This window comes from Muntiacus reevesi, chromosome 19, assembly GCF_963930625.1.
Source record: "Muntiacus reevesi chromosome 19, mMunRee1.1, whole genome shotgun sequence".
Lineage (NCBI taxonomy): Eukaryota > Metazoa > Chordata > Mammalia > Artiodactyla > Cervidae > Muntiacus > Muntiacus reevesi.
The window spans coordinates 56,941,938-56,968,282 of record NC_089267.1 but is presented as its reverse complement, the minus strand read 5'-3'; the positions used below and the strand labels follow the sequence as shown (position 1 = coordinate 56,968,282).

At 48.0% G+C, this 26,345-nt stretch overlaps 1 protein-coding gene across 1 annotated transcript in view; it reads right to left on the bottom strand.

The window, feature by feature from the left end:
• GABRR1 (gamma-aminobutyric acid type A receptor subunit rho1) overlaps window positions 1-26,023 on the bottom strand; it is a 32,023-nt gene extending 6,000 nt beyond the window's left edge. Inside the window, exons 1-6 of the mRNA XM_065911507.1 lie at window positions 25,902-26,023; window positions 11,522-11,628; window positions 9,797-9,864; window positions 7,520-7,743; window positions 3,043-3,125; window positions 1,181-1,321 (exon numbers count right to left, since the gene is read on the bottom strand). Coding sequence (XP_065767579.1) covers window positions 1,181-1,321; window positions 3,043-3,125; window positions 7,520-7,743; window positions 9,797-9,864; window positions 11,522-11,628; window positions 25,902-26,023 — 745 coding nt within the window. The remainder of the gene's footprint in view (window positions 1-1,180; window positions 1,322-3,042; window positions 3,126-7,519; window positions 7,744-9,796; window positions 9,865-11,521; window positions 11,629-25,901) is intronic.
• Between the last annotated feature and the right edge of the window lie 322 nt (window positions 26,024-26,345).

The following is a 26,345-nucleotide window of genomic DNA, read 5'->3' as shown; positions in this document are numbered from 1 at the left end:
AGAGCGCTCTCTTGCGCCTTCTTTCTTGTGAGGACACAGTGAGTCCTAAGGAAGCGGGCTCTCACCAGACACTAAATATTTCAGACTCCAGGAAAGATGAGCCTGTCTGTGAGGCTCTGTGGGGGTTGTAAGGAGGGTAAGTTTCCTTGATTTGACTTCCCAGCCTCCAGAACTGTGCAAAACAAGTTCCTGTTGCTTAGAAGCCACCCAGTCTGTGGCTGGTGGTAAAGAATCTGCCTGCCAATGCAGGAGATGCAGAAGACGCTGGTTCGCTCCCTGCATTGGTAAAATCCCTTGGAGAAGGAAATGGCAATCCACTCCAGTATTCTTGATCCCATGGACAGAGGAGCCTGGCAGGCTAGTCTATGGGGTTGCAAAGACTCGGACACGACTGAGCGCGCACACAGACACACACAGAGTTATGGTAGTTTTTATAGCAGCCCAAGAACACTCAGAGAAGAGGGAACGTCAAAATGCTAAGAGTCAAAGGAACGAGGGTTCCCCAAAGGACCAGGACTGGTGGGTGAGGTGTGTAAAAGATAAGAGATGTGATATCACCATATGTTGGAAATGAGCAATGCCTTCTGTTACAGATCAACAAGCGTAGTCAAACACGCAGTGTTTTAGCAACAGCAATTGCAGAAAGATAAGAGCAAAGTCATCTTGAAAGGCAATTAGTTGAGAAGGAGGCAAGGGCTGGAGCGAGTGAAGCTCAGCTGTAACCTGCCCTGTGGCTCACAGGAGGGTCACAAGAGGAGCTGCACAAACAGTACGGCAGCAGGGGATTGCTTAAGACAGAAGCACCCGAAGGGGCTGAAGTCAAGAGAACTGAACGGAAAATAATAAACCTGAAATGGGACTATCTTTTGTCCATAGGACAGGGGTCTCTGGGAGTCACATCAGGGTGAAATTTCTGCTGTTAAACCGTCAATGCAATGGTCTCAAACAGACTTACACAGAGGGCGTATGTGGGAGTTTTTATTAAGACTTTCTAGGTTATCACTTGTGATGTTCTGTGGTATCAAAAACCTCCCTCACCCCAAGCTCACCACCCTCTAGACCCGATCTGGAAATCTCATCTTTGGTTTCACATCCTAGAGGCGCTGGCTCTGCTCACTTGATAGCCAACCCACACGCCTCCTGAGATCCAAGCAGCCCCCTCTCTTAGCCCGGCCCTCACCTGTGCTGCTATAGAAGGCCAGCTTCGTGGTGGTGTGGAATTCCTGGATGAGGAACTGGGAGAGGGAGATCCGCTCATCTGTCTTTAAGGAGTCATTGCCTTTCTTCCAATAGAGCATGAGGTCATCTTCCGTGTAGGCATCTGAAAAAACAAGATGGCATCAGATGCCAGGAAAGATGAGCCTGTCTGTGAGGCCCTTTAGGGGTTGTAATAAGATCAGCTGAATAAATAAACTGCAGTCTAACAAAGCAAAACAAAATCCAAAAAGACAAATCTAATTCTTCTCAGTCTTCCAGAATCATCAGGGCAAATACTTGGCCTAAATACTCATCCTGACTGCAAAAGTGTTCACCGTTCAAGTCAGCCTAAAAGCAGATGAAATTGCTATTTTTGTAGACCAGGAACTACAATTTTCTCCACGGACCAGGGTAGGGGGCATAGCTTTAAGCACATTACACTTATGGTGCACTTTATCTCTATTATTATTCCATCGGCTCCACCTCAGATCATTAGGCATTAGATCCTGGAGGTTGGGGACCCCTGTCCGATGGTTCTGCTTCTCTGGCAGAAGCCTGACAGGTACCACTGCCTGGGTGTCGTGGGGAAAGCCAGATTCTGGAGCCAACGATTAGCCCTTCGCTGTGAAGCTCCATAAAGGAGATAGCAGTAGCCTTCTCACAGGGAGCTTGGGAGGATTAAAGGGCAGAGCAGGCGGAAAGCCACGGTGCACGAGGCAGTCACTCCCTTGGTCCCGGGATTTATTCTCCCTGACCCCACGTGGAGCGGCCCACAGAGCTGTCCATCCTGTGTGTGGAGTCCATGTCCCTGCGCCCCGCGGCCCTGGGTGATGGGAGCCAGGGGACTCCTGATCCACCACCACAGCCCTGGTGGGCTCACCAGGATGCCCCGGGCCAACGAAGGTCCTCGCTGGGACTCTGACATGGGCTGGGGCGTGTCAGGGGTGTGCGCTGGTTCGAGATGGGTGTAGGAGTCACGGTAGGGGGGGTCCAGACTGTGATGGTCAGAGAAAGCATTTTGGCAGAGACTGGAGCACGGGGCAGGTGGGTAGACAGCTAGGGATGCCAGTCCTGGACGCGGCCGCAGCCTTGGTCCTCCTACGGCTATCTAATTTTCCAGGGTTTCTGCATGTGTGTAAGTTTCCCGAGGCCCCTAGGTTATGCCTGAGTGTCTCAGCCACCACCTGCATTCACAGTGGCTGTCCCCTGGGGCAGCTGCCACCCAACTTGTTTTTGCCAGGAAATTCTTTCTTCAGGGGAAATCTTACTCAGAAGAGCAATAAAAGAGATCCACCAGGAGCTCCCTGGTGGACTGTGATGAGCGCCAAGCTAGGGGCTTGGAAGGAGACCCACGTTTGCTGAGCCCTCGGGGAACCGGGAAAGCTTCAGTTTCCACAGGACCAAGTTTATAACCACTGCCATGAGTATTAAAAGGGTCAGTTATGGGAATAGAAGGTCTTAGTGCCAAATTTGTTCCTGATTTTCAAACTTCCCCGAGACGTTGCTTCTATCTGAAAAGTCTTCTCAAAAGCATAGTCACCTGTGATAACCTAGAGGGGTGGTGGGATGGGTTGGGAGGTGGGAAGGAGGTTCGAGGGGGTGGGAACATACATATACCTACAGCTAATTCATGTTGATACATGGCAGAAACCAACACGATATTGTAAAGCAATTATCCTCCAATTAAAAATAAATTAATTAAAATTTATTAAGAGATTACATTTCATGTTAAGAAAAAAAAGCAGAGTCACGAATAGGAAGACGTCCTGCTCCTACTCCTGAGAGTCAGAGGTGTCCAGGGTAACTTAAGGTCTGCGGGGGCCGTCTGGGCACAAGCTTACTCACAGCTCTCAATTTCAAGCGAGCACGTTTGTGTGTCCAGGGGGAACCGGCTGAAGTCCATGTTGCACATGGCAGTCACTGTAACCCTGGAAACAAACAGACAAAATCCCAACGTGAAAAAAAAAAATAAAAAAAAATTTAAAAAAATCCCAATGTGCAGAGGCTGCAACATATAAGCGCAAAATGGTAAAACAAAAAAAAAAAGGCCTCTTCTTCCTCCCAATATAACTGCCTTCTTATAGTTCTCAAGCAGTGTGCCAGGGCCTAGAGAACCAGGCAGCTTAGTGTGATTTCCACTCTGGGGTACTCTTGGGTGTTTATGTTTAACCCCAGGCTCACCATGGGGCCGACAATGACTCCGCTAACCCCCACTGCATGCAAGCATTTTAGAGAAGCAATGGTCTCCATAGATAAAACAATGTGGGGACTTCTTTTGTGGTCCAATGATTAAGATTTCGCCTTCCAGTGGAGGGGCTACAGGCTCAACCCCTGGTCAGGGAGCGAAGACCCCACATGCCTTGTGGCCAGAAAATCAAAACATAAAACAGAAGCAGTAGTATAACAAATTCAATAAACAGTTTTTTAAAAGAGCCACTTCTGAAATTAAAAATAAAAAATAAAACAATGTGAAATCACAACTCATATGGTTTCTTAAAAGAAACCATAGGAGTATATTGCTCTCCTGTTTCAGATTCATTCAAATTCTTCTTTTCTTGATTTTACTGACATTCAGTACTTGTGTACAAAGTTTTTACAATAATATTCATGAAGTATTTATGCCAGTTGCCAAATCAGGCACTTTATTTTTTTTACAATCTTGATATTTCTATATTGATAATAACATCTACTAGTGGGCGCAGGTGTTCTGAGTGGATAATTCCATGGAGATCATAGTAATGGAAAAACACTGGAAGATCTTATGCATCAACATGCAAGCACTTGCTGGCATCTAATGGTTTTGCTTCAGAGTTTACACAGGAAAATTGGCTTTTGCATCAAAGAATAAGCAAATACAGATTGTTAGTCATAAAGAAAGATCTCCCACCCAGTGTGGAATTCCATGGCAGGGTATGATTACCAGTCATTAGCTAGTGAACATCCTATTTTTCCTTCAGCCACAGATAATTGGCTATGTATAAGTTATGAAAATTATCTGGATAATTCATGGCCAAAAAGAAAAATCACTTTTAAATGGAAATTTCAAGGCAAAGAGCTTTTTTGAAACTCAGTTATCCAGATATTTGCCTTATTTTCCTCATTCCATTTGAGTGTTGTGGTCTGGGAGCGATCTTGTATTGTTAGCGGCTGGATCATCTTGTCTCTCCCGGGAATACTGATACACACGATGTTTTCTGGGGGTGGTCAGGCCAGCCTCTGACCTGGACACCTAATGGGTGGGCTCGCATTTCTATGGGCGCATCCCAGCACAACCACACGTGATGGCGTCACCAGCAAGAAAGAAACTGGGAGCTAAGCTTGGAGGCAGTTGTGTCAAACTTTGGGGACGTCAAATGTCAAATGCAGGTAGGTTTTGCTATGAACAGAAGTACTAAATAGTTCTCTTTGTTGTCAGTCGATGCAGGAACAGGCGTTGTAGAATCACAGACCTCATCAGACTTGTTCTTGGCACCCTGACTTGATGCTTCTCCACTTGTGGCCCAGGCGTTGAACAAGCAGCACATGTGGTGTAATCTCACCCACGCTCACTGTTGTTTCCCTCAAGTCCTTTTAAATTATTTCATCTAAAGCATCTTCCCTTGGACGCTTGGCCGGTCCTGAGATTTTCCTGCTTATGCCTCTCATGTAACAGGTGCTCAAAACCCTCAGAAGTAACCAAACATATCTCAGTTCAGAAACAAAGAATTTTGGTCCAAGGTATTGACACTTCAAACTTCATTCACATTGAGACTTCTGCTCCCCCTTCCCAGCTAAGGCACAGAGTTGGCATTTGAGTGGTCAGTGTCTGCCTGTCTCTATCACCTCCTACATGGGTAGAAGGGAGATAAGAGGGGGATGGTTCTCTGATGAAGTGGTTTCAAGCTCTCTGGGACCACTATGTGGTTGAAGCTGAGACTTTTCCCCCAGGTTCTTCATCCCCACCGCGGGGCACCTCCATCCTCCAGCAGCATCTTCCCCTCCATCTCTTGGCTCACCACTCTCCATGCCCCACATGCTGAACTATTCCCAACAAGCCTGGGCGTGCAGACTGGCCCCATCACGGCCAAAACTCCTCCTAGCTCTGCCCTCGGTGGTTAGACAGCTCTCCTCTCAGCCTCTGCCTGCAGCGTCCCCCAACCATAGGCACAAGTGTCCCGTGCAGTCCAGCAAATGGCATGCCCACACCTCTCTCCCGAGAACAACCTCTTCCTCCCAACAATCATTGACTCTCAAATCTTGAAACTGACTGGGAATTCAGGAACCGTGGAATTGATTTCTCAATCTACCTAGTGTGATGGAGCATCTCATTTGTGAATTTCACTTGCTATCGTTTCTTGATGCCTAGGAAACTTTAGCATCCTGTTACCTGCCGCTCCCCGCCCACCCCTCCCTGGCATCCGTACCTGTCTCTGCATCGATCCTTTGGTTCCTGCAGGTCTCCCCCACTAGGCTGCATCATGCTAAGCTCACTGACTTTATATTATTCATCTTTATGTGCCCAGAGCTTAAGACAAGACCTGACGGTTTTTATCTGCACAGCTCTGGGGGCCGAACTTAATATGAACATGTTCTATTGAATGGATCAGTGAGTATGGATGAGGCGGAGGGCAACATATTAGTACTGACTTAGTGTTGACCTGCCGTTGACAGAGGTGACAGTACCCAGCTCCTCCGTGTTTTCCCCCAAATAAATCTCAAAGTGATAGCCCTCACTAACTTCGACCTATTTACTTCTCTCTTAAACAAACCTATAATTTCATTTGCAATGAAAAATCAAATTATATGTTTTTAGGCACCTGGAGTCTCACTGACAACTTTAATGATGAATAAACAGAGATTTTCCACTTCTTTCCTCTCTTCTGCCTCTGATGTCACGCTCAATAGTGCCGGACTGGACCTCCACCAGTTCATGAGACCTGACTGCTAGACTATCAGAAGTTTACAAGCCGCTTGTTAAACATAATTTTTTTTTTTTTGGCTTTGCTGCTCAGCATGTGGGATCTTAGTTCCCTGATCAGGGATAGATCCCCCCTTGCATTGGAAGCTCAGAGTCTTAATCATTGGACCACCAAGGAAGTCCCAAACATAATCATTATTAAAAATTAAAGTTCTGTTAAAAACAGAAGTAAAACTCTGAGTCTGGTACCTAACTGCTTAGATTCTAAGCCAGGAGGCAGCAATGAAAGATTACTATAAATATTCTCTAGGGGCAGAGATTCAGCTTAAACATTGCCATCTCTGACTCTAAAGATGCACTGCATCAGTGCAGGCACTCCCTACTTAGACACTGGTGTGTGGGTTCAGCTTTACCAAAATAAAGCCTGTAAAACTGAAGCACACTCTCAGCACAGCACGGGAGGAGTAGATCTCAGCCAGGAGCTGAGGCGCTGCTCCGTGAAGGCCTGCGGCTCCTTCTACACGTGCTCCGGGGGGAGGTGGGCACCGAGGTTTCCTCAAGGGGGCCCACAGGGAAAGCCCCCTGCGACGTCTGTGCTAAGGGAAGGTTATCCAGGTCAGCGCTTAATGAGGAGTTAAACATTCCTAAGGCTACTCTTCAGCACAGGGCACACAGCCAGTATTCTATAATAACTGTAAATGGAGTATAGTCTATACACACACTGAATCACTATGGCGTACACCTGAAGTTAATGTAATATTGTAAACCAACTGTACAGAAAGAATGAATGAATGAAAGCAAGGAAGGAAGAAAGGAAGAAAAAGAAGAAGAAAAATATTTCTGAGTCATCTGAGCTCGTGATTTTATTCTTTATGTTTTCAAAATGATGCTCAAAATACCATTTAAAATCCTCAAGTGGCCTGGGGTCCCCATAGTTTCTCAAGGATGACACTCTGGTGAGAAGGGATTAAAAAAAAATGCCTAAGCTGACCAGGTGAGGTAAACGATTTTTTTTTTTAAAAGCAAAATTCCAAAATGGGAATCAGAGAGGTCAAACGAGGCAGGTCTTTGAGAAGAATTACATTATCTACTTTTCTGACTCCTACTAGAGAAACAAAACCTTCATTAAACATTTGAAATTGAACTTGAACAGGGCCTAAATCATAAGCATCCGTATGAGAAATTTCCCCAAATGTACTTTCAAGGGGAAATAATCCTTTAAAAGGTTTACTCACGTGTAGAGGTAGGTTTTCCTGATGTTGGAAAGTCAGAGCCCCCGGAAAGTCAGAAGTTCACTGCTCAAGCCCAAAGCCAAAGCGCTGTGGTGGGGCGGTGACTCTTGTTGACCATCGAGTTGCGCTTCTTCCCAGCTTCGGGGTTAGGGGGACAGGGGACGAGGCCCGGCAGGAGGCCGGGGAGGCTCACCTGAGGCTGTAGAGCACTTTGCCGTCGGGCTGGACCCGAAGCATCACGTTGTCTGTGGTGGTGTCGTGGATGAAGGAGCGCTTGGAGTGCACGAAGAACATGTCGGGGACCCAGATCTTCTTCACCAGCCGGCCGTCGAAGGTCATGCTGAGGTTGTTGGTGCTCGGGAAGGATAGCCGCTCGTCCTTCCAGTAATGCCGCAGGTAGAGCGTCATCGTGAAGTCCTGGGACCAGGGGCAGGGGGGAGCCCACGGTGACCGGCCGGGGGACCGCAGGGCGTCCTGCACCCCCACCCCCAGGCTGGGGGTGAGCTGAGCCCAGGGAGGCCTGGCTCCTAGTCTCTGCTGCCTCGGGAGGGATGGAACCCTGCATGCGGGACTCAGCAGGAGGCCCTACAGGGGTGCCTGATTCCCACCCCACCCCACCCCTGGACGCTTGCAGAAGGCTGCTCCCGCCAGTGCTGGGACCCCAGCCTGAGGGCAGCCTGCCCACACACAGGGCCACCTGCCAGCCCGAGAGTTCCTGCCGGAAGCAGCCCTCGGCCAGGGAGCGGGGCTGGGGATGGGTAAGGGAGCGGGTAACCCAGCTCTCCGGACCCAGAGTGGGGCTGGGGATGGGTAAGGGGGTGGGTAACCCAGCCCTCAGCCAGGGAGGGGGGATAGGGGTGGGTAAGGGGGGTGGGTAACCCAGCCCTTGGCCAGGGAGGGGGGCTGGGGATGGGAAAGGGGGTGGGTAACCCAGCCCTTGGCCAGGGACAGGGGCTAGGGATGGGAAAGGGGGTGGCCTCGGCCAGGGAGCGGGGCTGGGGATGGGTAAGGGGGTGGGTAACCCAGCCCTCAGCCAGGGAGGGGGATAGGGATGGGAAAGGGGGTGGGTAACCCAGCCCTCAGCCAGGGAGGGGGGCTGGGGATGGGTAAGGGAGCGGGTAACCCAGCCCTTGGCCAGGGACAGGGGCTAGGGATGGGAAAGGGGGTGGGTAACCCAGCTCTCTGCCCCAGAGTTGGAACAACCCCGAGGTGAGCTCTTTGCTGACTCCCCGAGAAGCCCAGAGGGACTGATTCTCACATAGACCTGATTTGATGACACGATCGTTTTTGCTTCCTTCCTTTTCTCTGTCTCACCTCTCCACCCTCTTCTTATATAGACAAAGATAATTTTTTTTTGGACACCACCATATATATATATATATATATATATATATATATATATGGTGGTTTCCCAGGTGGTGCTAGTGGTAAAGAACCTGCCTGCCAATACAAGTAAACCCAGGAGATGCAGGTTCGATTCCTGGGTCAAGAAGATCCCCGGAAGGAGGGCAGGCAACCCACTCCAGTATTCTTGGCTGGAGAATCCCATGGACAGAGGAGCCTGGTGGGTTGCAGTCCATGGGGTCACACAGAGCTGGAAATGACTGAAACGACCTAGCAGGCACACGCACGCGCACGCACATGCACGCACATGCATGCACACACGCAGACGCACGCGCACACACACGCACACACACGCGCACGCATGCACACGCACGCGCAGCCACACGCGCACACACACACACACACGCACACACACACATATAGGCTTGCAGGATCTTCATTCCCTGACCGGGAATTGAACTCAGGCCCTCAGTAGCTAACGTGTGGAGTCCTAAGCCCTGGGCCATCAGGTGCCCCCACTCTTCGTGTTTCCTTGGTGTCTGTGCGTGCTCGGTCATGTCTGACTCTGCAGCCCCGTCAGCTGTAGCCCACCAGGCTGCTCTGTCCATGGAGCCTTCCAGGCGGGAATGCTGGAGCGGGTTGGCCACTAAACTGCTCGTGCCTGCTGGTCTCAGGCCTGCCTCTCCGCAGCTAAGACAAGTTTCTAAAAGGTCCTGTCAGTCAAGGAGTTGTAGAATGTTCTATTTGTCAATCTAAGCCCATTTGGAAAAGAAAAACAGAGCTTTTTCTGCCTTTTCACAGCCAGACACGGAGACCACAGGAGTAGCTTGTGTCTGGCTCTCGGATCCCGCCGTTTGTGCAGGACGGCATTTGCCCAGAGAACACGGCCCGGGGCGAGGGCTGGACCCTGGGGTGGGGACGATCACGTCTGTCGTGCGGCTGCTTCACACCAGCTGGGCAGCTTTGAGCAGGTGTCTCAACCTCCCTGAGCTGCCTGTAAAATGACTGTGCGAATTCCCACTGCTGGGGAGCGGTGAGCCCGGGGAATTCTGGCGTGTGGAGTTCCTGGACCAGCGCAGGGCCTGAGGGAACCCCCATCCGCAGCCCTGGTCAGAGAAGCACTTACCATGTCCACCTCCGAGATGCTGTCCAAGCTTTCCACCTGCACGTCCACGCCCACGGGGATGGCCGGCCCTGGGGACAGAGCGTGGCAAGAGGTTTACTCTTTTTACTTGAACTCTGACTTTGAATGAGACAGGCATAAAGAGTATTTCTCCTAGAACGTTCAGATTTGAAGGTTTGGTGTCCCACATGCCAGGCTAAGTCAAACCAGAGATTAACGTGTGGCATCATGGGCTCGCTTCCTGGGATATTCCAGCTAAGGCAAAAAAAAAAAAATTCTTTTCATTTTGAATCTGTCAGGTGATTCTGAAACGAGGAAGTTAATACAAAGCATTTGTCTTTGGTTACATATGATCATTTAAAGGAACGATGAGACTTGGGTCAATGCTGGGTCCCATCTGAAGAGTTACTCCTCAACATGAAGTCACACGTTTTTTAATTTTTGTATTTACCTCCTGATTTTGCACCCTCTTTCATCTTGGAAGCCAGTGTCTCTGGCCAGGAGAAAGGCCCTGCTTGGTGAATTAGAACCAAGGTCATATTCAAAACATTTGCCAAGGTACCGATCTGCATCTTTGTTAGATGATGGAGTCGCCTCCATCGGGGATGTGATACACTGGGTGGATGTGAAAACATTATATTTGGGGGGCATTTCTAGGCCATAAAAACTTAATATGTATAAAAAGAAAGAATTATCAGGGAAGTCGATTGCCACCTCTTTTCCTCCCTGCTTTCGGGTGTATAGGACAGGCATGGAACATCAGCAGAGAATATCATCATGGAACATCATCACAGAGTGAAAAGGTGACTTTGGGCCCAACAGCGGCAGATTAAGGACTGAATAAAGACTGCCTTCTGGAACCTGTTTATCCTTTAGGCAAAAGTGACTGGAAGAAATAAAAGGCATGAGAATGATTTCTGAAATAAATATTTTTTTCCCAGGGGGAAAAAAACACAAAACTCATCAGAATGAAAACCCTATTTGACTCTAAGAAACCTGAAACCTGGCAGCTGCAGGCTAAGCTTCAAAGGGCTCTGGCACTAAATCATTATTTTCTAAACAATTTTCATTTAATTAAACTCAGCAGATCACACTCTACCCTAGGACACGGGCCCAGAGTTCTGTCTGCCAACTCCAGGATAAGAACAAATTTAGTCCAAGATTGGTATTTCACATTAAATTGATAATGCAGTTGTGATTTTAGGGGTATGATTATTGTGCATTTTAAAACATATATTGCAGACAGAACTTTTACATTTTATTTTAAAAATTATGCATTTCTAGGAGCTATGAAAGTGAGCATCATTTAAGAAAATTTCAAAAACTGCTCCCACAAATCAAGAAATAAATTTTAAAAACCCAATTAAAAAAAAGATCACTATTTCAGAGCATTTTCAGGAGGCGACTTTGGACCACAACTGTCCCCACTGCCAGCTACTAGCCTCCCTAATACTGAGACATCCTTGCTGGGAGCTGTGGCCTGAGGACAGCTCGGCTGGCCCGGCCACCAACCAGCAGCTGCCTCCTAAGGATGCGTTCAGCAGAGCCCAAGGCAGGCTGGCCAGGGCAGGTGCTCAGATGATGCTGAGGGCCCAGGGCTTGTTCACAACCTAGGCAGACCTGATTGGGGTAGGGAGCAATGTTGAATGGTTCCCTGGTCTGATGCTGCCCACAGACAGACAGAAGGACCTGCAAAGAAGACAAGTCCCAGGAGTGCATGCCTCATACCTCCAAAGCCAGGCCTCATGCTGAAATCGTGGTCATCTATCCTCAGAAGCTGCTCTGACTTTGTTAGTGGCGATTTCGTAATATCAGGGCTTCGTTTAAGAATTGGGCTGCAGAGCAGGAGAAAACAGGTTGATCACATACCCTCAATAAGTCAGATGAATACTATTTGCATTCAGACTTGATCTTGACCAGTTTGATGGGCTGTGGTATTTCCTCTTTAAAGCTACTGGAAATCCTCTCTTCCTTACCCCGGCTTTCTGGATCAATGAACCAACCCTGAAGGTCCAAGACAGGAGGTTGGGAATGTGAATGAGGAGCTTGCAAAATAGCAACATCCACGGGACTTTCCCAGAGGTTCAGTGGTGAAGAGTTTGCCTTCCATTGTAGGGGGTGTGGGTTTGCTCCCTGCTCGGGGAGCTAAGATCTTAACATGCCTCATGGCCAAAACCCCAAAAAACACAAAACAGAAGCAATATTGTAAAAATTCAATGAAGACTTTAAAATAAATAAAATATTTAAAAATCCAACATCCAGGCCCCATCTCAGAGGTGCCGATCTGGGCAGAATGCAACCTGGACATTATAGTTTTTAAAAGCCTCCCAGATGATTTTAATGTGAAACCAAGGCTGCAAACTGCTGGTCCTGGGGCTTACTAATAAGTCTAAACTCACCCAAAGCTCCTCGGCCATTTGGGGAGGTTGCAGCTGGAGGGGAGAGGCGGTGGGTGTGGGCTGAGCCTGGCTCCCTTGGACCCCGCCGGCCCATCCTGTAGAGAGAGCGTGGACTTGCCCTTGGGTCAAATGCCAACTATTCTGGCTCGCTGGGAGGCAGCTTCTTGTGCTTCTGCTTCTGAATTGCATCTAAGGCCATTTTAATTCATTTTCACTTTTTCTAAGTAGGTAATACATTTGCAGGATTTGACAATTAAAAAGAAAAAGGAAATGCAATGAAAAGTTGGCTTTCTACCTGTGCCTCCATTCATCCCGTTCCCCCAACCACTGTTAAACTGCTGTCTCTCTGTTCTTCATCTGGCCGTGGGGCTTGTAGGATCTTAGTTCCCTGACCAGGGCTCAACCCAGAGCCCCGCTTTGCAAGCCTGAGTCTTAACCACTGGACCACCAGGGAAGTCCCCCCTTCCCTCTGGTATCTCTCTTGGTTTTTGGTCTATCTGTTCACAGTATCTTGTAGGTACAAGTAAATACAAACATACATTCTTATATCTCCTATTTTTCGAGTTTCACTGAGACATAATCAACACTTAACTTTGTATTAGTGTTAGGTGTACAACATGATCATTTGATACGTGTATATTTTGTGGTAAAATTGTTGCAATGCATGTAGTTAACATCCCTCACCTCACATGGTCACACTTTTTTTTTCTTGTGATGAGAAACTTTAAGAGATACTCTTACAGTTTTCAAATATACAATATAGTAGTGTTAACTATCATCACCATGCTGGACATCAACGTTCTCAGGACTTATTTATGATATAACTGGAGGCTTGTACTTCTTGATCCCTTTCATCCATTTCGCCCACCCCACACCCCACACCTAGGGCAACCACCTGTCTGTTCTCCATAGTTTTTTTTTTTTTAATTCCACATAGAAGTGAAATCATACAGTATTTGTCATGTATGCTGTGGCAAATGGTCTCTTATTTTTATACACCAAGTAACATAAAAACTTACACTTTTTCCTTCTTTCTTTCTATATATATATATAGCTTGGATTTTTTGCATATCAAAGCATCCCAAGCCTCATATTCTTTTTCACACTGTGTAAGGTTGCATTGCACGGATGCGCCGTCACGCAGGTGCTCGGTCCTCTATCGGGGGACACATGAGTTGCTTCTAGTCTTTTGCTGCTACAATCAGTGCCTCAAGGGCCTTCTGCGGTCTTCACTTTCCCCTCAGCAGCATCTCTGGAACTCACAGAAGCGATGACCTGCCCTCCCAGCTCCTCCTTGTGCCAGCGGCAGGATGTGGGTGCCCTCCCGTGTACCCTCCCGTGTACCATGCACACACGCTCACACTTCTTTCAATGCACACGTTCCAAACGTTGGCCTACGTCAGCAGCTCCTGGAGGCCTGTTTCAGGCCTGGGTCCCTGAACCTCCTCTTGCCCCAGAGTTTCTGATTTAGCAGGTCTGGGCTGAGGTCTAAGAATTTGTATTTGTCACAAGTTTCAGATGCTGCTGCTGGTGGTGGTCAGGAGATGGCACTTTATTTTAATGTTTTGGCCATGCCACCCGGCATGTGAGGTATTAGATCCCTGACCAAGGATGGAACCTGTGCCCTCTGCATTGGAAGCACGGAGTCTTAACCCTGGGCCACCAGAGAAGTCCCTGGGGCTGGCACTTTGACAACCAGAGCTCTGGTGCATTCATCCTCAACACACGATTTCCTCCCTTGTAACTGGCCTGGTCCGCCATTAAGTCCTTTGCTTATCTTCTTTCCTGAAGAAACTATCATTCTGGGCGGGGAGCGGAGAATGTGTCAGGGAGACGGGGAAACAGAGCCCCACCTCCAGTGACCTGCCTGCCCCGAGCCTTTGCTGGGATTTGGTTTCCTCATCTTGCTGAAGGTGCAGCTCTGTGACAGGACCAGGGCTGCGTGGAGCCAGTGGGATCGTGTGTGTGGCTACGTGTGTGGGTCCTTGCTTTTTGAACTCGAAGGTGGACTGCACGTGGAAGGGGCCGTTGTTGTTTCTCAGCCAACAGGACGTTTCCTCCTAAAAGAAGGAAATTGCTGAGCTGGCAGCAACGGCAGCGCCCCGGGGAAGAATCTCAACTAATGGATCAGGATGAAGGTACGCTGCTGCTGGAAGGGAGGGAGGAAGCCTTTGCTGCCCACCTCCTCTCTCTCCTAAAGGAGCCAGGAGCCCCCTCCCTCTGCTCCCTGCCCCTTGACCAGGAGTAGAGGCACTGCTGCAAATCTCTGCAGCTTAGGTGTGGGCAAGAGACCCCTCACGGTCGTGGGCGTGCCCCTCTGGTCACTGTCGGCCTTACTTCAGCGCATCTTTGTGCACTCTGTCTTTGAGGCTTACTATGAAATTAAAGGTGTTCTAGAGAGTCCAGGTATTCGATCAGCAAAGTATCTGTCACCCTGTAGATTTGCTTCAAATCTAACTGGAATAAAATGTGAAAGAAAAAAAAAGACTACAAAACTGCAATGCATTATTTTAGCTTTTTGGCGAGCAATCCCCATGACCCACAGAAGCAGGAATTGCAGGATTAATTATTCAGAAGGCCTGATGTGAAGAGGTCTGACCTAAACTATCTCCCCAGCTGAAACTGATGGGATTTTTAATCCGGAACTGCCATGAAGCTGTCAGTATGGAGAGCGACCCACTGCCAGGTGGACCATTTCTCTTGGGCATCCTTGCACTTCAGCTTAGGGATTCAGCCCAAAGTGCGCTGGCAGGGGATGAGACAGCCGAGGGTAATCCCTCCTTCTCTCTCGGCTTCCATGCCGGGGACCAGCGATGTCTGTGTCCTCTGTGACCACAGGTAATCACAGTACTTCAATGAGCTCTGGTTACACAATTTCCCCGTCAGGCCGGCAGGTCGCCGTGGCTTCCTGTATTTCTCGTGCTTGGGGTGGGGCGCTCGCTGGCCTGGCTGCTGCCTGAACCCCGGGCACCGCTCTGCGAGCGGTGTCTTTATTCAATTATTGGCTAAGCCCTTTGGAGTGCAGTGCTGTTTTCTGCCAAGACCCGACTGATGCCCAGGGATATCAGGGCTGATGCGCAGGGATCACGTCATCCGCGACAAACTGGGGCAGGGGCAGGCGTGCGCGCTGCAGGGGGTGGTCCCGGGGCTGGGCAAGGGCAAAGACTGGCGGAGGGCTGCAGGCCATCACAACGGAGGGCCGGCAGGGGCAGGGTGAGGCCACCGCCGCTGAGCGCAGAGTCCTCTTCATCTCCGGGTGCCCGTGCACTCTCACTCATGTGAGTGAGTGAAGAACGGTATGAGCTCTTTGGATGGGTGCCAGAGAGAGCAATACAAGAGATGCGGGGAGAAAGAGGGGGAGGAATAAACATCGAGTTTGGCCCATCTTACTACGGCTTTTGTTGTTGCTCCGTCGCTGTGTCGTAGACCACCAGTCTCCTCTGTCCGTGGGATTCTCCAAGCAAGAATACCGGAGTAGGCTGCCATGCCCTCCTCCAAGGGATCTTCCCCACCCAGGGATTGAACCTGAGCCTCCTGAACCGGCAGGTGAATTCTCTATGCTGAGCCCCCAGGGAAGCCCCACGTGGCTTTGGGCCCGTCTAAAACCGAACTGGGCACCGACTAAAGGAAGCACTGCCACATTCTGAGACGTCACTGCCTCTGCCGTCATGAAGCTGAGATTCTAGCTTAGCAAAAAAACTGATAATTAGGACACGTAGAATCTTATTCTTTTTTTTTTTTTTTTGCCACACCATGCAACTTGTGGGATCTTAGTTCTCCGACCAGGGACGGCACCCCGGCCATGGCAGTGAAAGCACCAAGTCCTAATCACTGGACGACCAGGAACTCCTGTAAAATCTTTTTAAAATTGTTCCTATTTAATATTTTAAAATAACTATTTTCTCTTCACCTTCCTATGTTAACATTTTTTTGGAAAATAGATTGAAGCCTAAAGCAAAGGATGAAAACCACTAAGAAGTAAACTGTACCATCCTGAATATATCCTTACAACCCTGAGAGAGGGAAAAACGCTGTAACTTGCTTTTAACTCAAGTTACAGTAGATCTTAAAATACTTTTCATGTCACCAGCATCATTTTACCAGCTGAGGTATGAGTATTAGCCTTGAAATGAAGTGTAACACGCAGCCAATAAAAGGATAGCTAACACTGCCTGAGTACTGACTCTGCCAGTCACCAGGCTAACTAGATCACACGTATTAACTGGGTTAGTCCTGATAACAATCCTGTGAGGTAGGTGTTGCCGTTCTGCCCATTTTATACACGAGGAAGCTAAGACGTAGACGGTTTGAATAACTTGTGAAATTGAAGGAGCCAGGAGTCACATTCAGAGGCCCTGGCTCTAAGGATGGGAGGCAAGTTTGGTCCTGTATCTCACTGGGAGATCTGGCTCCCATTGCCTGGAATGTGGGTTCAATGTGCAAGGCCCAAGCTTCCCTTTCCCCTCACAGAAGAGCCAGCGTGGACCTTGCACAAAAGTGGTGCCCACTCACTGATTAAACAGGGCAAGTACTGGGACATCCCTGGCAGTCCAGTGGTTTAAATTCCAAGCTTCCAATGCAGGGGAAGTGGGTTCAGTCCTGGTCGGGAAAAAATGAGTTTGCATTTACTGATTGAGTCCCTAGGAACTTATGAAGAAGGAATTGACATGTTCCAAGTTGGATACTTGGCTGTCTGAGGAGGCCTTACAAATAGCTGTGAAAAGAAGGGAAGTGAAAAGCAAAGGAGGAAAGGAAATTTATACCCATTTGAAAGCAGAATTCCAAAGAATGGCAAGGAGAGATAAGAAAGCCTTCTTCAGGGATCAATGCAAAGAAATAGAGGAAAACAGCAGAATGGGAAAGACTAGAGATCTGTTCAAGAAAATTAGAGATACCAAGGGAAATTTTCATGCAAAGATGGGCTCAATAAAGGACAGAAATGGTAGGGACCTAACAGAAGCAGAAGATATGAAGAAGAGGTGGTAAGAATACACAGAAGAACTGTACAAAAAAGATCTTCACGACCCAGATAATCACAATGGTGTGATCACTCACCTAGAGCCAGACATCCTGGAATGTGAAGTCAAGTGGGCCTTAGGAAGCATCACTGTGAACAAAGCTAGTGGAGGTAATGGAATAGTTGAGCTATTTCAAATCCTAAAAGATGATGCTGTGAAGTGTTGCACTCAATATGCCAGCAAATTTGGAAAACTCAGCAGTGGCCACAGGACTGGAAAAGGTCAGTTTTCATTCCAATCCCAAAGAAAGGCAATGCCAAAGAATGCTCAAACTACCGCACAATTGCACTCATCTCACACGCTAGTAAAGTAATGCTCAAAATTCTCCAGGCCAGGCTTCAATAGTACATGAACTGAGAACTTCCAGATGTTCAAGCTGGTTTTAGAAAAGGCAGAGAAACAAGAGATCAAATTGCCAACATCCACTGGATCATTGGAAAAGTAAGAGAGTTCCAGAAAAACACCTATTTCTGTTTTATTGACTATACCAAAGTCTTTGACTGTGTGGATCACAATAAACTGGAAAATTCTGAAAAAGATGGGAATACCAGACCACCTGACCTGCCTCTTGAGAAACCTGTATGCAGGTCAGGAAGCAACAGTTAGAACTGGACATGGAACAACAGACTGGTTCCAAATAGGAAAAGGAGTACGTCAAGGCTGTATATTGTCACCCTGCTTATTTAACTTATATGCAGAGTACATCATGAGAAACACTGGGCTGGATGAAGCACAAGTTGGAATCAAGATTGTCGGGAGAAAACTCAATAACCTCAGATATGCAGATGACACCACCCTTCTGGCAGAAAGCGAAGAAGAACTAAAGAGCCTCTTGATGAAAGTGAAGAGGAGAGTGAAAAAGTTGGCTTAAAGCTCAACATTCAGAAAACTAAGATCATGGCATCCGGTCCCATCACTTCATGGCAAGTAGATGAAGAAACAGCAGAAACAGTGCCAGACTTTATTTTATGGGCTCCCAAATCACTGCAGACGGTGATTGCAGCCATGAGATTAAAAGACGCCTACTCCTTGGAAGAAAAGTTATGACCAACCTAGACAGCGTGTTAAAAAGCAGAGACATTAAAAAAAAAAAAAGCAGAGACATTACTTTGCCAACAAAGGTCCGTCTGGTCAAGGCTATGGTTTTTCCAGTGGTCATGTATGAATGTGAGAGTTGGACTGTGAAGAAAGCTGAGTGCCGTAAAATTGATGCTTTTGAACTGTGGTGTTGGAGAAGACCCTTGAGAGTCCCTTGGACTACAAGGAGATCCAACCAGTCCATCCTAAAGGAGAGATCAGTCCTGGGTGTTCATTGGAAGGACCGATGCTGACGCTGAAACTCCATTACTTTGGCCACCTCATGAGAAGAGCTGACTCACTGGAAAAGACCCTGATGCTGGGAGGGATTGGGGGCAGGAGGAGAAGGGGACGACAGAGGATGAGATGGCTGGATGGCATCACCGACTCGATGGACATGTGCTTGAGTAAACTCCGGGAGTTGGTGATGGACAGGGAGGCCTGGTGTGCTGCGATTCATGGGGTCGCAAAGAGTTGGACACGACTGAGTGACTGACTGAACTGAAGTTATGATAATGCAGGATGACACTTGGGACAGTTCTTTGGACTGAATGGAGGGTATACGTTTTTTGAACATGCATTTTTATTCTATATTCTTGGAGATTATGAAAAATTGTGGCCCACGGTCCTTCTTCTTGATATTTCCTTGCTGTACTTCCCAGTCGGTTGTCTATGGATGATGTTTTCTCAAAACATTTCCCAGAGGTTAGATCGGGCCTGGGGGCCTGTTAGGAGCAAGATTCTGCCAGAAGGCTCATTTAACTCATAGCAGAGCATTCGATAAGTTATACTTCACTTGGTTCATTCTTTCATCTTCAAGCCTGGCATGCTGACGTCCACAGGGTCGGAAAGTCAACTCAGCGACTGAGCAGCAGCGCTAGAGCCCTCGTCCTGCCGGCAGACGGCAACGTGCACGTGGTCAGTCTGCTGTCAGAGCCCCGAAGAGGTGGTTTAGTGCTCCCCACAGACTCGTCGGCCTGGGGGTCGTGTGAGTATGTGTGTGTGCATTTAGTTTTTTTATTTTATTTATTTCTGCTGTCTTCTTATTTCCTCTGCATTTCTTGAACTGCAAGCAGACTGTGCATTCTTCCACATAATGAGTAAGGATTGTGTATAAATCCCTCACGTATAAATTTCCTTGGATTCCTCACTAAATGGATTTTTAGGTAACTGATGATCTCCTTTTCAAACCACTGCCTCTAAGAATGTGTGATAGGTAAGTTAGGTGTCAACTTGGCTAGACTCTGGTACCAGTTTTTGGTTTAAAGACCAGCCTAGATGTTGCTGTGAAGGTGTTCTAAAGACGTGAATAACATTTAAATCAGTAGCCTTTAGGTAAAGCAGGTTACCCTTCATAATGTGGGTAGGTTTCCAATCCGTTGAAGACCTTGGGGGAAAAAAAGACTGAGGTCCTCTGAGGAAGAGGCAATTTGGACTGCAGACTGCCTTCAGCTCAGCATCAGCTCCTGCTGGAATGTCCCCTGCCTGCCTGCCTGCCGTGTGAATTTCAGACTTGGTTGCCCACACAATCACATGAGCCAATTCTTTAAATAAGTCCTCCTCCGACCCCAGCTCCTGTCGTGTGTGTGTGTGTGTGTGTGTGTGTGTGTGTGTGTGTGTGTGTACGTAGGCGCTTAGCCACTCAGTTGGGTCCAGTTCTTTGCGACTCCATGGACTATAGCCCGACAGGCTCTTCTGTTCATGGTGATTCTCCAGGCAAGAAGACTGGAGTGGGTCGCCATGCCCTCCTCCAGGGGCTCTTCCCAACCCAGGGATTGAATCCAGGTCTCCTGCATTGCAGGCAGAATTTTTACCTTCTGAGCCACCAGGGAAGCCCCATATATGTACATATATAGGTATATATATTATAATAAATATTGCACTATATATGTGTGTGTGTGTGTAATACCACAGAGAGATAGATAGGTAAACAGATACACATACATACATTGTTGTTGTTTAGTATCTGAGTTGTGTCTGACTCTTTGGGGACCACATGGACTATAGCCCACCAGGCTCCTCTGTCCATGGGACTTCCCAGACAAGAACACTGGAGTGGGCTGCCATTGCCTTCTCCAATGCATGAAAGTGAAAAGTGAAAGTGAAGTTGCTCAGTCGTGTCCGACTCTTAGCGACCCCATGGACTGCAGCCTACCAGGCTTCTCTGTCCATGGGATTTTCCAGGCAAGAGGACTGGAGTGGGGTGGGGTGCCATTGCCTTCTCTTATATACATGTTACGCACATCCTATTGGTTCTGTTTCTTGGGAGAACCCTGGCTAATCGAGACAGTGAATACTCCTTGATGCCTAAGATCTGCACACCTTGGGAAACGTGAGTTTCCTGGAACTGGAAGGCTGTGTCTGGCGTGGGTGGGGTGTCTCTGCTGTCTCAGAGTTTTCTGATCCAGCCTTCTTGGCACCACGATGGACCCAGGTTCCCACCAACCTGATGGATCCTCAACACACAGACTTGGCCAGCGATGGCCTTCCCAGGGGGACAAGGGAGTGAAGCACGGGCAAGATGCGGGCAAATTTGGTTTCTGGGAAGGAAATGTTAGCATGAACATTGCACTGGCTTTGACATATGAAAACATTTTCATATGATTCAACCTGAATTTTACATCCGTGAGTATAACTTCCTGTTCTCCTTCTAGCCTCCAGGACTTGAGAAAATGAATGTCTGTTGTTTAAGCCATCCAACCTCTGGTGTTTGTTATGGCAGCCTAGGCAGAAGGCTGTCGGGGGGCTCATAGGCTGATAATGCTGAGTGATTAGTTGTCTGAGATAGGATAGCTGGGGGCCGTGGAAGCTCGGAAAAAAGTCTTCTGAGATTTGAGACACAGGGGTGGGGGAGGGCCAAGGAAGGTCCTCGAAAAAAGGTGACATCTATGCTAAATGTTGGAGGAGGGGGAAAAATGAGGCAGAGGAAGAGGGAAGACGTGGGTGTGGTGAGCCCTGGAGCAGCCCAGTGAGGCTCGGGAAACTATTAGGATGAGCGGCGCTTTGCAACTGGACAAGAGCAAGAAGCACAACGTGAAGACAAAGTTCTAGCTAGCTCTCTGGAGAATGAAGGGAGGCAATGAAGGCAGGATAGTGCTGACTTGAAAGAAAAAGTCACAAGACTTCCCTGGTGGTCCAGCAGTGAAGACTCCACACTCCACAGGCAGGGGCCCAGGTTCAGTTCCTGCTCAGGGAACCAGGTCCTGCCAGCCTCAACTAAGAGCCAGCACAGCCAAATTAAGAAAAAATACTTTAAAATAAAAATCTAATGGAAGAGGTGTAGGGTGATCAGAGAGACCCCACCCGTAACCCAGAGCTTTGCGCTTCGTCAGGACAGGATTTGACAGCCAACAACCTCCTCCTCCTGGCCTCTGCCCTTCATCGCCTGAACCCGCTGCAAGCTCCCACCGAGTACAAGCTCCCGTCACCTGTCTGTCCCTCTCACCTTCTCCTAGTCTCACTGGTCCAGTTCACAGCCAGGCTTCTTGTAAAAGTGAACCACTTTCACTCCATCTTCTCCTCTCATAAGCACACCAGCGCCCATCTCCTCTCGCTGAGATTGTTAACGGTTCTTCACCCTGTAAGTGGAGTTTGCATCTTGGCCCTCTACCTGACTGATCTTGACCCTAGTGGGATCTGACCCTATGGATCGCTCCCTCCTTCTGGAAGCCTTTGACACCTCAACTAAACACCTCTCTGGCCAGTAAGCCTCTTACGGGGAGAGTCTGTACCTGACTCGGTCACTGATGAGGCACCCACTGCCAAGGACGGTGCCTGCCCTGTAACAAGCATCTGACAACTGTCCCATAGATGGCCCTCAGCCTCTGACACCTCTCCATTCCAGTTCTACACCTGTTTCTCTGATCACCCATTTCCAGCTTCCTTCCCTGAGTCCTCTAGCTTCGTGTGGGATCTTCCCTCATGGCGAGTGAGCTCAGTTGCCCTGCAGCCTGTGGGATCTTAGTTCCTCGACCAGAGATTGAACCCGCGTCCCCTGCACTGCAAGGCGAATCCCTAACCACTGGACCACCAGGGAGGTCCCCACTGAGTCCTCTTCATCCATCCATCCTTCAGTGTTGCTCATCCCCCCAACTCTCTCCTTTGTCCTGCTCTTATCTCATGCTGCCTTTGGGCCACTTCATCCCTCACCACCGAGGAATTCTCTTGACAGCTGCATCTCCAGACCCTAAATCTCTTTTGAGCCACAGACCGAGGCCTTCCTGTCACCTGGACAACCATCTCCTAGTAGCTTGTGAGCACACCCGGGTCCACATGCTCATACGGATCTCAACTTCTTTGCCCCCAAACCTGCTTCTCCTCCTGCTCTCCCTTCTCAGGCACTCCCCTCGACCCAGTTACACCTTCCAGATACCTGCTAGACTCCCGCCAGTCTAATCCTGACAATCCTGCCTCCTTACAGTTCTCATCCCTCTTCCCCCATCCCTGTTCATTTCATCCCATGAATACTACCCTAGCTCCAGCTTTCACCGTCTCTCATCTGGTCTAAAGCAGGGACTCTGGATGACGTTTGCGTCTGCCTTGCAACTCCTCTGAACCCCCCTGCCACCTGTCACAGTGTCATCTCCCCAAAGTGGAAATCAGCTGAAACTCTCAGATCCTCTCTGTCCTGCAGTTTAAACTTGAGTTCTATAGCATTACGAGCGAGAATGCTAATGGTACTTTGCTTCTGATGGGATCAGCTTGTGCTTCCAGAGCTTGAGCCAGAATTTGTCCAGGGGCCTGCAGTGTAGACAGGCTAGATTTTCATTCTTCCAAGGAGGAGGGAGAGACCATAAGTATTGATACATTCTAGAAACACTGCTCCCTGCCCTGGCACTCTGATCTTTAGCCTGCACGTTTCATGAAGGTGGGTTCCACCTCGATATATTTCCCGAGAAGGTGCTGAGAAGAACACAGAAATTATTTGCCCGGGCAGAGACTAGAGTAAGCCACAGGTGAGGAACAAAATGTAAGAAGGCCCCTACCCTTGGGTTGTGCAAGGCCCTATTCATTCATTCGGTCAGCCATTTATTTTTCAGTCCTGCTCTGCAGCTTGTGGGATCTTAGTTCCTTGACCAGGGATCGAACCCACACCCTTAGCAGTGGAAGGAGTGGTAACCATTGGACCGCCAGGGAGTTCCCGAGGGTCTCTTTAAATTTTGCATCACTGGCGCCTCTCTAGCCTCACCCTCACCATGTGCCTGTGTTCACCTTGCTTCTTACGTTATTAGTATGAACCCTGAAAAGCAGCCTGGCTACAAATTACCAGCAGTTTATCAGTTTAGAGTCTGGCTAAAATTAAGTGAGCCCTTGAAAAATTTAGGCTACATAAAAACAAAACACCTGGTTGGGTTCACCATTTTGGAAAGCCATTCTGCCAATTATACTGGAACTTTAAATATTTTTATGCCATTTGATCTAATATACTTCCAAGAATCTATCCTAATTAAATAATCATGCACATAAGCAATGACCTTATATGCGAAGATATCCAGACAGAATATTTATAATAACGAAGAGAAAGCAATTAAATACCATAAGCAGAGGAAGATACTTAAGCGGTTATAATTATTATTGTGCTTTATAGTGTGTTCATTCAAATGATAACACTATATACTTCAAATAAGAAAATATGCAGATAAAATCACATTAAATACAATAAGGTTACAAAACTATATGCATAGAAAGATCCCAGACTAGTTAATAGTCAATACATGCTTATAAAAAAAAGCAGAAGAAAATACACAAAAATGTTAACAAGGTTATTTCTAGGTTTGGGGGATTATGGGTGATTTTTGTGCATTGAAAAAATTTTTTTCCTATGGTTTTTAAAATAATGTGTCTTTCATAATAAAAATAAAAGTTCCTTTAAGTAATTTTTTTTAAAGTAATTTTTAAAAGAACATTTATTTCGCTTTCAGGACTCACTTTGTCACTGAGTGTGTGTGTGTGTGATCAGTCATGTCTAACTCTGTGTGACCCCATGGACTGTAGCCCACCAGACTCCTCTGTCCCTGGGATTTTCCAGGCAAGAATATAGGAGTGGATCGCCATTTCCTCCTCCGGGGGATCTTCCTGACCCAGGGATCCACCCTGAGTCCTTGCATCTCCTGCATTGGCAGGCAGACTCTTTACCACTAGTGAGGCACTGGTCTTCCTAATAAGTCACCCCTCGAACTCTGGCTTGGGAGAGAGGCTGAGAAGTTTTTGGTGACAACCAATAGGATTTGTTGCTGTCATCTGTAATCCTCGAGAGCACTGTTGGTTCAGATCACCTCTATGGCGGCCCCGCTCCACAAATTCCACTGTTTGCCCAGCAGCTTCTGACTCGGGCGGTGACAGGACATGTGTGTGGCGCACAGCCGTCCCTGCCTGTGTCCTGGGCTCACCACGACCCATGGACACTTCAGCTCCTTAACTTTGCTGTGTTGCGAAAACTGCCTGAAACAAGGGCCGTGAGCCAGAGCTGGCTGTTCAGAAGCCCAGGTGTGAAGGGCTCTCTCAAACCCAGAGTGGGTCACTGAGGAGTCAGACACCCAGCCCTCCCACGAGCCCCAGACTCCAAGAAGCTGGATTTCCTTTCATTTTCATTGATTTTGCTTTTTTTAGGAAAGTTTTTGGCTGCACCTTGCGGCACGTGGGATCTTTGTGCTCTGGCCGGGGGTTGAGCCCACACCCCTGGGCAGGAGGGAGGAAGGCTTAGCCACTGGACCACCAAGAAAGTCCCATGTTAACTGATACTCCTGACCTCTGTCCATCTTACACTCGGAGATGAAGAAAGCTAAAGCTCAATTTGAACTCAGGCTGATAAAGAACCAAGAATCAAGAATGTCCTTCCTGCCTCCATCTCTTCATCAGTAAAGAGAGGGCTGGTTTGGGAGTGGGGAGCGGGGTCTCCAAATATCCTGTTTTATTGGTGTGTATCAGGTAAGCAGGTGTGCATGCGTGCCCTTCCATCACCAGCATTGTCAGACCCACCCTGGTAAAGCTGTTGCTGAAGGATCGGCCTGTTTCTGTCTGAGCTCCTTCCGGGGGCTGGCACAGCCAGGGGGCACGTACCTCGCTGGCAACCATCAGCAGCTGGTCCTCAGGCTGGTCCACCCCTGTGGACCAATGGGGACAATCTAACGATCCCCCGGGCCATATAGCTTGAAGAAAGCTGTTTGTTCTCTTTTAAAAGATTGTAAAAGGGACCTACACATCTAGCGGAAATAATTAGAACTCACAGAATCATTCTCACTAATTAGAGGTCCCATCAGTCATTTGAGAATTCCCAGATTTGCTCCAACCTAGGATGCAAACATCAAATAATTGCTCTTATTATTTTTAACGTGCATATATGCTTTTTTTTCCCCAGAATCTTTCACCCAGGAGAATTCCTAAGAGATTGAATAATATGCAATGATAGCACTGTATCAAATCTAAGCATCATTTAAAAAGAAAACACAATTCTAACGTCGTAAAAGAAGGAGGGTAGGAAAGCAGGAAGACAAAGGGAAAAGGAGCAAGCATTCGCAGGAAACACCACATGCTGGAAACGATTCCACAGTGAAGCCAGACGCTCGTTTACACACCGTCTCCCCCTAAGCCCTCGGAACTGAAGTGTCCGCTCACCTGCCTTTTTTCGACATCTCCTGTGTGTCTCTTTTCCTCCAGAGCACTCTGCTTTCAGTAGGCAAAACCCACGCCCACCACAAAAAGAAAACGCCAACTTTCATATTCTGGGCGGCCAACATGGGTTTCCAAATCCAAACAGTTCTCTGAAGAAACAGCGAAAAAAAAAAAAAGGAAAAGGCAAAGGATGTTCTTTTTCTCTCTTAAGACATTATCGGTCCGTTCATTATTAGAAAGATGTTTATTCACGGAAAAAAAAATCAACCCACGGTCTGTAATCTGGAGAGCAGGAGAAAGCAATTTCCACTAAACCTATAAATCCTCCTACGTCAGATGTCAGGGATTTTCTGCAGGGAGGTTGAAGTCCTGTGTCCCTGGCTGACAATTATTTTGGCTGGTCTAAATAAGTTCATCATCAGACATAATGAATTCCTTCGTAAAGGC